The following is a 12,404-nucleotide window of genomic DNA, read 5'->3' on the forward strand; positions in this document are numbered from 1 at the left end:
TATAAATTCTAGAATAATCTTGTCTGTATTTAAAAACTTGCTGGGATTCTAATGAGGATTGCATTAAACTTGTATATCAATTTGGGAAAAATGATGTCTTTACTATCTTGAGGCTCCCAGTCTATGAATATGGTATGTCTCTGCCTCCATTGATTTACATCTTCTTTGATTTTTTTTTTTTTTTTACTAGCACTGTATAGTTTTCAGCATATGAGGCCTATGTATCTTGTTAGATTTGTACTCAAGTTTTATTTATTTATTTATTTATTTATTTATTTATTTATTTATTAATTTGAGCAATTGTAGTTAATTTAAAGATCTCTTGAGATACTGGCCTCAAGCATAGATAAAACTATAAGGAAAGATGAAGACATCAGAGATGGTGATGTCTTTCCTGGGGTTAGGGAGTGAGGTGTTTTCTGGTTTCTGTTGGTATAATCCTGAATGTGTCTAAGTTCTGAAACACTGGCATTCAGGTAATTCAGTTTGTTCCCTTATGATTCTAATATGGTTACCATGTAGATTTTTCTCCAGAGATGTTTCCACAAATTAAGCTTATTGAAATATCCAGCCCACATCTCTACTTTGGTCCATCAGTTAATAAATTGGCATTCTGATTATTCATCTTTCCCTTTTACCTGCCTCTGGACCCATTTGTGATGTGCTGACAAAAATCAAATTCCCAACTGAGGACTGAATCCATGGACATGATCAGTTCGCCTATGTCAATGTCAACCTGTGAGAGGTCAAACCTTCTTGAGGCAAATATTGCCACATGGCTTTTCTTTTTTTTTTTTTAATTTTTAAAATATTTGTTTATTTTTGAAGAGAGAGAGTGAGTGAGCACGAGCAGGGGAGGGGCAGAGAGAGAGGGAGACACAGAATCCTGAGCAGGCTCCAGGCTCTGAGCTATCAGCACAGAGCCCAACGCGGGGCTCGAACCCACGAGCTGTGAGATCATGACCTGAGCTGAAGTTGGACCTTAACCGACTGAGCGACCCAGGTGCCCCACATAGCGTTTCTTCAGCCTAGAAAAGTAAAAAACAAAAAAAAAAAACAAAACAAAAAAAACAAGCCCCAACAACAATAGCGTGAAATGATAAAGTTGCACAAACAGCTCAAAAAAATAAAAATAACAAATGTCTTTCATTTGACCGCCTGATAATCAAATTAGTTTAAAACAATAAAACCATGGTAGGTTGGTGTCTTCCCCTTACCTCTTGACAACTTTGTTTTAGTTTAATGTAAAAAGTGGGGAAAATAAGGGACTGTGTTCAGAAATTTCATATTTATTCTTTATTTGCCAAGAATATATTGAAATACTTGAAAATTGCATGTTCTTTTTAGTGTTGATAACTAATTAAATTTGTAAACCATCACTGAAATGTCACTCTTCTCAGTTTTCAGAAGAAAATGCAAATAAAATGAAGAAAGTATATGGAGAATTCTGTAGCCATCACAAAGAAGCCGTTAGCCTCTTTAAAGAACTCCAACAAAATAAAAAGTTTCAGAATTTTATTAAGGCAAGTATTTTAAAGCTATTACAAAGTGGAAAACCAGCATGGGAAGTAGTTGATGCTTGCTTGTTATATGACCTTAACAAGTTTCACATCTAGATGCTGTTTTTCAGGGGAAAGAGAAGAAAGTGATAGGTTTGTGGCAAAGGTGGAAGGTCTGTTTTTCTGTCTTTGTGAAATATTTCTCCCAAAACATTTCCTTTTGTATTTTATATTTGTAATGGGTCCTCCAAGCTTCTGACCACCTTTGTAATATCCTGGGAAGCTATTTCCTGCCCTGACAAGTTATAAATCAGAAAAACCTTAGTAAAAATATAGAAGCCACCCCACTCCTACTGGATTAATTTGAAGTAAATCCAGAACATCATATAATTTCACATGTATGTAATATGTATCTGTAAACAATGCATCTTTTAAAAATTACAATGGTACTATCACAGCTAATAGGTTAACAATTATTCTTTAATATCTTCAGACAGCTGGTCAGATTCCCTAAGAATCTCATGAAATTGGATTGCTTAAGTGAGAATCTGATTAAAGTTGACATATTGTGTATCGGAATTGTAGCTCTTAAATCTGTTTTAATTTGAATGTTCCCCATCCCCTTATTTATGAATTTTTTGGTGTCCAATTTATTTGTTGAAGAAATTTGTCCTTTAGAGTTCCATGGATTCTGCATTTTTTTCTACCATTTTAAGAATGCTACCAGATTCTCCCCCTTTCCCCCCTCCCCTGCCCCACTGCACATTTGTTTTGAGAACTTGAAAACAGTATAAAATTTTTAGGAAAAAAGTTGCCCTGATTAGAGGGAACTGTAAGTGCCGTGATGAATAATAACCAATGTAGAGGATGATTGTTTAGAAAAACAAATATTTAACTGTAAACTCACACTCAAAATGTGACTTTGACTTGGGAATATTTTCCAGAACTTTTACTCTACATAAATCTTAACACTTACTGGCATGTGCTTAATTTTGGAATTAACTACAAATACATCACAGTAACATGAAACTCCTTAAGCTTGAAGAATTAGGTTATTGAAATTAATGACAAAGTATATGATTTAATGGCAATTAATCAAGTTTTAATGAATGATCATACATATTACACTGTATCTGAATAAAATGATACAGTTGCAGATTCTTGGTTTTATTACACTCAGACCTAAAAAGAAAATAGTTTGTGTATATAAAAACGTATACATATATATTTTTAAGCTTCGAAATAGTAACCTTTTGGCGCGACGCCGAGGAATCCCAGAATGCATTCTGCTAGTCACTCAGCGTATCACGAAATACCCTGTCCTGGTGGAAAGGATTTTGCAGTACACAAAAGGTGAGTAATAAGTTCCAGGGTAAACATTTGCCTCTTGCATTAATTTTAAACATTGCTGAGATATTGCCAAAGGATATAAATGCTTGTGGCCTGTGATTCATGAAACTTGTTTGTTAGGGAAAAACTTGTAGAGCCTTGAGTTTTGGGTCCATTTTGAGAAGTTATCTTTTATAATGTAGCCTGGGCAATCTTCTGAATTCCTCCAAGCAGCCTGAGCTACGCAGCATTCTTCATACTTCAACTCTGCCTATTCCTTCTTCAATTTCCCTACATCCACATCTTCATAATACCTTTCCTTCCTCATCTTCCTCTTCGCTTACCAGTAAGTCTGATGAGCCATATGCCATTGATCTTATCACCAAATGTCAAGCCTTCCAAGCAGTGAATTATTAGAATGAGAACAATTCATGAGGGAGCTTTTTTTTTTCCCCCACCCTGTCAAATCATCACGTCCCAGGGGGTAACATCTGGGCATCCTTTAAGAGGCTAATAATGTATATGGCTGGGCCATAAGCTCCTTAAGGCATCTAGAAGGATTGTGTCTATCTGGTTCTTTTCTCCTCTCCTTCTAGCACCTTCTTCAATGCTAGTGTAGTGACTGGTACAGAATAGGTTATCAATAAATACAAACATACCAGAGCAGTGGATGAGTACATAAAAATTCCTGTTCTTCAAGCTAGCTTATTGATCTTGAGTAAATTATTCTTTGGATGGTAGCGTTGTAGGTTAACTAACACTGGGGTTTGGAATTATGTAAACTTGTATTGCCATTGAATATACTTGGTTTAGCAGGTCATTAGTTGGGCATGTTTGTTAAATGAGCCTCGTTTTTCTCCACTACCAAGTGAGACTTATAATCCTTAGGAAATTGTTGTGATGGTTAAATGAGATGGTTGCATAAAATGCCCAGTGCAGAGCCTGGTGTAAACAGAGTGGAAGCTGTTTTTATTACCTTAGTTATGATTGATGGACTTGTTGCTGATAAAAACCGTAATGAGATCTTAAGTACCCTGTCTAAAAATGTGAACGTCTAACATCCTTTTGGGGCAGGGGGAGGGAAGCAGTCTTGGCGAGTAGGAAAGCATGAGTTAGTGTTTCCTTTTTTTCGACCACGTTAAGGACTAAGTTCAGGCTGGAATGGGGGCAGCTATTCCTTGATCCCATTTTTACCACTCCGCGTAATTTAACGTAAAGGGAAATACAAGAACAGTGTGAAGAGAAAAGCCCCATAAATGTTGTTCTCAGCAAAAATAATGAAAACACACCTGAGGCTTTCCATTGGTATGACGTTCGTATAAAGTGTAAAGTTTTAATACGGTGTGTCAGACACTAAAATCTGTCAGATTGTGTTAGGTCAGCTATCACTACTCCAAGAATCGCCCCGTGCCAAGTTCCTGGTAGAGTGATTAACAGTCATTACCTACTGTGTGTCAGAAATGATGAGTGTGACTTATGGCTTTTCAGGTATAGCCGTCATAGTGACTGAATGGACACTGCTTCCTTAGGTCAGACCCCCCAGTGGTCCATCCTCTCTCTGGCTTCTGGGAACGTTGGTTCATGTGGCTCTATTATGGCTGTGCTTCTCACACTTCATTAGGCAGAGTCCTTTCCTGCATATCTTGTTTGCGTGCACATTCTGCCTCAGTTAGGTCTGAGGTGAAGCCCAAGGAATCATTCTGACAAGACTCCAAGAGAGGCCCATGCTGCTTCACTTCACGTAGCCCGCTATTACAGGACAGTAATTTGTCCCTCTTGGTCAAATGACTGAGCCTTTTCTTGGCCTTACCTCATGTTACCTTATAACTCAACTTTGCTTTTCTTTACTCACCTTTCCATATTTATAAAATAGGTTCTTTAGGGAGAAGCATATTTTGAGGGGGAGGGGCTGCTTAGTGGTTGGTAAGTGTAGGAAAGAAGATACTTTCAGACAGTGAGAAAGAAAGTATCTTCCTTGTTGAAGAGCCCTGTCAGGATCTGTTGGTTGGTTTTCTGAAAAAAAACCCTTGGTATATCTAGGACATTTAGAACCTGGAAACGTTTAGACTGTTTGAGGACTTGTTCTCCTCTCACGTGACTGCTGTTTCTGTGTGTTTATTTCTGTTCTTTCGAGGCTTTCGTGCTCTCAGCCAGTTTTCCTTCTCTCCTTCCAGCACCTTCTGACCTCCTGAAACTTTCAGTTCTACTGACCTCAATAAACATTAACCGGGTGTTCTTTGTCATCAAATAATAAAATTGTTAAATCCAGTTTCATCTGGAGTCCTAGGATCCTGTTCCAGAAACTCCTCCAGAGTTTTTTCATAAGATAACTTAGATATAAGAGCAGATGGCCAGTTCAAAGAATAACAACTGGAATCGATGATTACTGTGACTGACCTACTAACTTCGACCCACTAAGCACAGTGTTTTTATGCCATTTTTTTAGGTTAAAGTGTTAAAATATATTTTATTAATACATGCATCTTGATGCTAATGCAGTTCTAAAATATAATATTGAATATTTTTTATGGAGGGGGAGGGATCCAGGAAGGCAAATGAGTCTGGGGCATGTTCAAATCACCCTGTTGTTCAAATCACTCTGTCTTGAAAGGATTCTAATTTGGGCCTGCAGCCTGGTTAAATTGTAAGAGATTCGGTGAAGGGGTTATTTGATTACCTGTGTCTGGAAAGGTGGAAAGAAAGCCAAGGTTAGTATCTAACACATTCAGTGTTCTTGGGGAAGGTCGTAGCAGTCTCTAGAACTCAGACATCTTACAGTGTTTCAGGTTAAGCACATCTGATAAGTACATCGTTTAACAGTTCTTTTTGGGAGGAAGGGTACAGACTGATAATAAAGCATCTGAACTTAACCCAGTGTTTTCATCGTGTGATTTTTGCCACTTGTATGATTTTAATTGCATTTAACACACAAAAAACCGTCTTTCTCAGCACAATGGCTAATTTCATAGTGTTCTTTCTTTTTCCCACGCAGAAAGAAGTGAAGAACATAAAGACTTGTGCAAAGCTCTGTGCTTAATTAAAGACATGATTGCCGCTGTGGATTTAAAAGTCAGCGAGTATGAGAAAAACCAAAAATGGCTTGAGATCTTGAATAAGATCGAAAACAAAACCTACACAAAGCTCAAAAATGGCCATGTGTTTAGGAAGCAAGCACTGATAAGTAAAGAAAGGACTCTGTTATATGATGGCCTTGTTTACTGGAAAACTGCCACAGGTCGTTTCAAAGGTATTGGGGCTCCAGCAGACCTCTTTTTCTTCTTTCACATATGTTACTCATGTAACAGGACAGGTTTTCAAAAGGAAAAGTGGTCCCGAGGTGGCAGATGCACACAGACCCCCTGGGACCTGGAAGGATCCCTGTGGGATCCGGTCGTCAACTTCACTAGGCAAATGCCACGAATCTTTGGGGGGGCGTGTGCTGCCCCACGCAAAAGCCTTCATAAATATTTTATGAATTTGCAGTTTGGAACGTTTGAATCAAAGGCACTGAGAATCCTGCTAATGGCTGGCATGGAAATAGTCGTCAGGCACATGCAGTGTGTTGAAAATGAGGCAGTCTGACTGTACATTTAGTGTCTGTGCGCCAGGCCAGCCGGGGGCTGTCATGCCATCGAGGGGAAACATGAGCTCTGAATGTCATTCTTACTGAGTAAAAAGATGCAGAAATACCCATGCTGGCAGTGGTGCAAACTCTTCCTCAGTGCTTCTGTTTGCCATTTACCGGCATTAATCTGACCCTGTTAATCTAGTTAGACTCTAAAACCGCTTATTCAGATTCTGAAGGTATGATTCTGTAGGTACCGTCTTGCCTGATGCAGCCTGGCTCCACCCTGACCGCATGTGATAGAATCGCCTTGGGAGCTTAAAAAAAATTACTGATGTTCGAGTCTTCTCCCAGAGATTCTGATTTTATCAGTCTGGGGATGAAGTCCAAGTGTAGGGGTGCTTAAATGCTCCCAGGTGAGTCTGCTGTGCAGCCAGGGTTAGGAACCACTGGTCTGTTATCCCTGTTTTTAGTATATCTTAGTAACTTGCTCAGGTAAGAAGTAAGAGGAAGAGGTTATTCAAAGGGTCTAGTTACTCAAAGGTAACCCTTGGGAGGATTATCAGGTTTTCATGGTGTTTGCATCTAATGACTGAGATGGGATTTTTTGGTCCACAATGTTGCAACCACACATTAACCACAATTTGAACATTAACCAAATGAAAACATTAACCGGTCTGTAGATCACGTTGCAGCAAGTCCTTTGCTCTTGGTCATTTCACTGAATCAGCAGTTGGATAACTCTGTTAGGATGTTGAGTAGGCTAGAGAAGATGAGTTCCCGTGAACAATTTGTGGAAATAGAAGATCACAAACTCGCTCAGGTCTAGATGGAGCAAGACAGCAGACTTGTACACCTAATTCAAGGCAGAAGCTCCAACAGTTATAGTTAAGCTTCTTTTTCTAAAGGTAACCATTTGCTCCATTCTATTAGAACTTTTGTTTATTGGATTTTTTTTTTCCATCTGAATACTACAGTATTACATTTTGCTGGAGATTTAGTTCTACCTATAGTGATACAGACCTGCAGGCATAAACACAGCTAATCTAAGTTGTCTGTAAACTTCATCTTTGGCTACCCTGATACAGGCATTTTTATAGAAGTTCCATACTTAGACTAAATGTTAGTCTATTTTTAATAAGTTTATTTAAGTTTCAACCATGAAATAAGAGTATTTGATAAAGGCATTTGAACTGCGGTTAGCTTCATTAATACTAGTAATATCTTTCCTTTGAAGATATCCTGGCTCTCCTCCTAACTGATGTGCTGCTCTTTTTACAAGAAAAAGACCAGAAATACATCTTTGCAGCTGTTGTAAGTATATGGCCGTGTGATGCATATTTTAAATGGTTGATTCACTTATTAAACAAATGTAAAAGTATTCAAGTACTTTGGTGCTGGTTGGTGGACAGGCACTATCCTTAGCCCCTCAGGTGACCTTCTGTCATCTGGCTATCTTGGCATTTCTTCCAGATCTTTCCCACCATGCCTTCCCAGCCACTCAAATGTTAATGCTGGGAACGGTGGGTTTCTTCTGGACTCTCGTTCTGTTTCCATTGGTCAGTCCCTACTGTACCCGTTGCCATCCCAGTTCATAACTGTCATGTTGTTCCTCCTGCCAAACAAGAGAACACCATTGTGGTATCTAAACTTTAAAGAAGCTTCTTCATTGTTTCTACTATAATGACCACCAATTACCACGATTATTCAGACAACATTAATCTTTATTGTGTGTTATATTGATTTCATTGCTGGCACAGAGTTAGACTAAAAGTAAAACCAGTATTTTATAACATTTTTTATGCAGCCTCTTGTGATCCGAATGACTCCCTTTAAGAAGAAAGATGTCCTCAATTAACTCTGTCAGCATTAAGGAGCATCAGGTCCTGTTAAAGGAAGGAATCCAGATGCACTACCAGTGTGGGCATTGTAATGGTGGCTCTCTAAAATGGTTCATATTTATCACCCATTGACTAATAGGACATTTGGGTACCACTCGTAGATATCATCAATTCTAACCGGTTTTAGCAAATTCAAGGCTTAGTGAGGTTTCTGTTAGGCCGTTCAGAGAAAACAAAGAAGCCTGCCTGCTCAGTCAGTGGTGGATTTGGGGGAGGAAGAGGCTGGTGGAGTGCCTCACCTACCCATCTGTGCTTGTCACCTTGGCCCAATAGCCTCCTTCCCCCTGTTTGGCACATTGCTGTCATCGGCACCCTGAGGCCAAGTTGTATAAAGGTCAGAGATTGTTTCACAAAGCTACTGCAGAAAATAGCAAGAGATCTTAAGCAAGTCCCCATGGCCCTGATGCATTTGAACTGTATATATTGCAGATTTCATGACAACCTACTGATTTGTGTAGCAACCTCTCTATGCTATTTTTTGGGGTCCTGTGAACAGAGAGAAAGTAAGTGGGAAGGTGAAACCATTTGGCTTGTCCTATGGGAGGTGAGGACCATGGTAGAAGAGAAAAATTCATTCTACACTTTTATAGAAACAAAAGTTGTTCAAAACTAAAGAGCTGAAAGAGAAGCAGATCATAAGAGAACCTAACCCCGTGCATTGAAGGAAGGAAAGCAAATAAAGTCTTTGGTCGTATTTCCATTATTTAACGAAGGATATTAACAGTGTCCATACAGGCCAAATGACCTGCCGACAGGTCAAAGCTTAGATGCAGCATAAAGATAACCCTCTTCTTTTCTAGGACAACATAGCATATAGATTCAGATCAAGTTGTGATGCTGACCTGATAGTAGGACTTGAACTGTGGATTTGTCCCTCCTGTGCGACCTCTTGAAGAGTTAGCTGTGTCAGCTTTAGACCACATTTGCCATTAAGTGGGATGTTAGGAATAAAGTCCACCAAATCCAGAATGAAGGCAGCCACAGCTTCGCCCCTTTTGGTAGAAGGTGTTTGACTACAGACAACAGTAAGATGATACCGATGCTGTTTCACGGAGATGCTGGCCTGACACATAGTGGCTTTCCTAAAGGTCAACCAAGCCCTTGTCAATGTCAGCATAAGAGAAGGCATTATGTGTAAGCGGTCAAGGGCACTGTGCTGTTATAACATACGCTTTTGAGTTGCATCATACACATTTAGTTGACATAGCCCTTGTGTCTTAAATATCTTCTGGCTAACACCTTGAGGGAATTGCTGTATTAGCTAAGGTTATAGAAATGTCTGGATTTCCTAGTTCTCACCTTGGTATTGTAAGAAGCTAGCTTCCTGCTAATACCTGTGGGTGAGTTTCTCTGCTCTTTGTACTGCTAGAAAAACTTCTTTAGTAAATGCTTCACTTGCTACATGTTACAAAAGACATGATGAATTTGGAAATGGCCAGATGATAAGTAGCTGAAAATAGCAGAAGAATGGAGTAGTGTCCCTAGAAGAAATTTTGTTTTTAAAGAGGACTCAGCTGGAAATGGGAGTAGGGCCTAAATCCATGAAATGAATAGGAAAACATAGAGATGTTCGTTAAATCCTAGATGACTGAGTACTGAGTCTAGGAGGATCTCTTGAATATTAAAGAAGGTAATTTCAAAATGAGCAATTAAAAATACAAAGTGAGCATGGTAATGTGCAACTTCAAAATAGGCAGCAACGTTAAGATCTTGTTACCACAGTGGGATTTCGAAGGGAATTACTTGTGGAATCAGACACTTCATGGAATCACACATGGAGGGGGGTGTGATACCAGGGCTAAAGGTAGCAGCTCCTTTTCCTCTTCCTTTGTGGCAGAGGCGATCAGCCTGTCTGCGGGGATTGGCAGGCAACACCCACGTATAAACTGAGAGGGGGCTTGGGATCAAGGATCCCATAGTGAGTGGTGGAGACTGTAGTGAACTGGTGAGAACATGACCTGTGTCACAGAGGTGTTTAAATGAATCAGTGTGTTTAAATGAATCCATGAGCCCAGGATTGCCAGTCTGCTTTTTCCAAGAACCCACAAATCTGCAGGTTTAAAACATGGGGAATCCCTCAGATTTTAAAAGTTGGTGACTATTTAAAATGTGGTTTTAAAATACTGAGGCACAAACAGAACATTTCTGCAGGCTGAGTTAGGAATTGGCATCACCTATTTTTAACATCTCTCTCTAAGGCAGACCTGTTACTTCCATTCCTAGAGATTTAATTTGAATTCTCAATCATCTCTAGTGTTCATGTGTGATTAATACAAATAATGATGCTTCCTGGTCTGATGGGTCATTCAGTTAATGGTACCTTCTACCTGCTTACCTATTTTTCATTTTAAAATTACCTGACCTTACCACCTCCCCTCCTTATGCAATGCTAACCAATTGGTTCAGATAATTTCATTCTTGCTAATGTCTTTTGCTATTGAAACCTACTCTGCCTTTTATTTTTAAAAAAAAATTTTTTTTTTCACGTTTATTTACTTTTGAGACAGAGAGAGACAGAGCATGAATGGGGGAGGGTCAGAGAGACACAGAGTCTGAAACAGGCTCTAGGCTCTGAGCTGTCAGCCCAGAGCCCGACGCGGGGCTTGAACTCACAGACCGCGAGATCATGACCTGAGCCGAAGTCGGCTGCTTAACCGACTGAGCCACCCAGGCGCCCCCTTACTCTGCCTTTTATATGCAGAGGCCATTTACCTTGAAAGCTGAGGAACCTAACCCCGTGCATTGAAGGAAGGAAAGCAAATAAGGTCTTTGGTCGTATTTCCATTATTTAACGAAGGATATTAACAGTGTTCAGGCGCTCTCCCTAATTAGAGAGGGCAGTATTCAAAAAGTTGTTGTTGGTTTTTGTTTTTGTTTTTTTTGCTGCTCTAAGAAGAATGGGGGGCACCTGGTGGCTCAGTCAGTTAAGCATCCAGCTCTTAATTTGGCTCAGGTCATGATCTCACGGTTCATGAGACTAAGACCTGCACTGGGCTCTGTGGTAACAGTGTGGAGTCTGCTTGGAATTCTCCCCCACCCCCACTGTTTTTCTCTCTATCTCTGTTTCTTTCTCCCTCTCCCCAACTATGTGTGTTCTCTCTCTTTCTCTCAAAATAAATAAATAAACATTTGGGGAAAAATAAAAAAGAATGAGATGAAGAGATACTGTGGGCACACCCCTGCACACAACTTTAGATGTGGTATAGCTGTGTGATGCTGGGAAAGCAGACAGGTCAGCACTAAGGAGTCGGCCATGAGAGATATAGTGGCATGTTCTGGGTAAAGATGTTGCTCAGTCCATGAAGGAGAAGCCAAACCACCTTCTGCTACCAACTCTGAACAGTGGTGGAAGCCACAAGCCATAGAAGATTCTTCATACTTCCCCCCAAAACTGTTTATCTCCTGCAGGCAATTTTTTATTTATTTTTTGGTTATTCTTTCAGCTACGGTTCCTTACCCAGGTTAGTTATTATTCTCTTACTCATCATTGAATCCCCAAGGCTTAGCAATGGGACATCGAAAGATCATAATAAATGTTGGTAGAAGAGGTGGTTTCATCATGGCTTATATGCCGAATTTTAGCCTTTCTTCCTCTTCAGCTAAGTCCAGTTCTGCAGACAGTTATTGAAAGCCTGCACCATGCCAAACAATGTACTAGGCGTATAAGTATGAATCGGACTCGTTCCTGCCTGCCAGTGGCTCCCATAGTTGGTGGGAAGAAGAGACATTGGCAGGGCAAACTACAGAAGTTGAGTTGGTATGCTCTGTACTTCGACAGCAGAAGACACTGCTTATGCTCAGGGAGTCTGAGGTCGGGCTTCCTCCTTCCCACTGTCACTTTCAAGGACCACCCTAAATACTGCTAAATCCAGTGGACTCTTAGGTGGTCCACCCTCTCTCATCTCCTTGTGATATTTGATAAGCTATTTTCTATCCCACGCCCTTCTAGAAAAATCCCTCAACCCCTGACTGTGGCATTTTGATAGTCTTAGCGCTTGGATCGTTCTGCATTTTAAAAGGGTGTCCTCTGACGCCACCCGTTCTTAAGGACAAACGTTCCCCTTTATCCTTTTCTTCCCATCCTCTCTTCAGCACACCCTTGCCATTGGA

At 40.0% G+C, this 12,404-nt stretch overlaps 1 protein-coding gene across 2 annotated transcripts in view; it reads left to right on the forward strand.

Annotated features, from left to right (window-relative positions):
• The window catches only part of ARHGEF28 (Rho guanine nucleotide exchange factor 28), a 284,777-nt gene that overhangs the window by 242,307 nt on the left and 30,066 nt on the right, over positions 1 to 12,404 (forward strand). For both annotated transcript variants that reach the window (XM_030322942.1, XM_030322972.1), the window contains 4 exons: positions 1,401 to 1,523; positions 2,735 to 2,852; positions 5,821 to 6,075; positions 7,631 to 7,707. In XM_030322942.1, the coding sequence (XP_030178802.1) occupies positions 1,401 to 1,523; positions 2,735 to 2,852; positions 5,821 to 6,075; positions 7,631 to 7,707 (573 nt within the window). The remainder of the gene's footprint in view (positions 1 to 1,400; positions 1,524 to 2,734; positions 2,853 to 5,820; positions 6,076 to 7,630; positions 7,708 to 12,404) is intronic.

The sequence above is a fragment of the Lynx canadensis genome, chromosome A1 (genome assembly GCF_007474595.2).
Source record: "Lynx canadensis isolate LIC74 chromosome A1, mLynCan4.pri.v2, whole genome shotgun sequence".
Classification (NCBI taxonomy): domain Eukaryota; kingdom Metazoa; phylum Chordata; class Mammalia; order Carnivora; family Felidae; genus Lynx; species Lynx canadensis.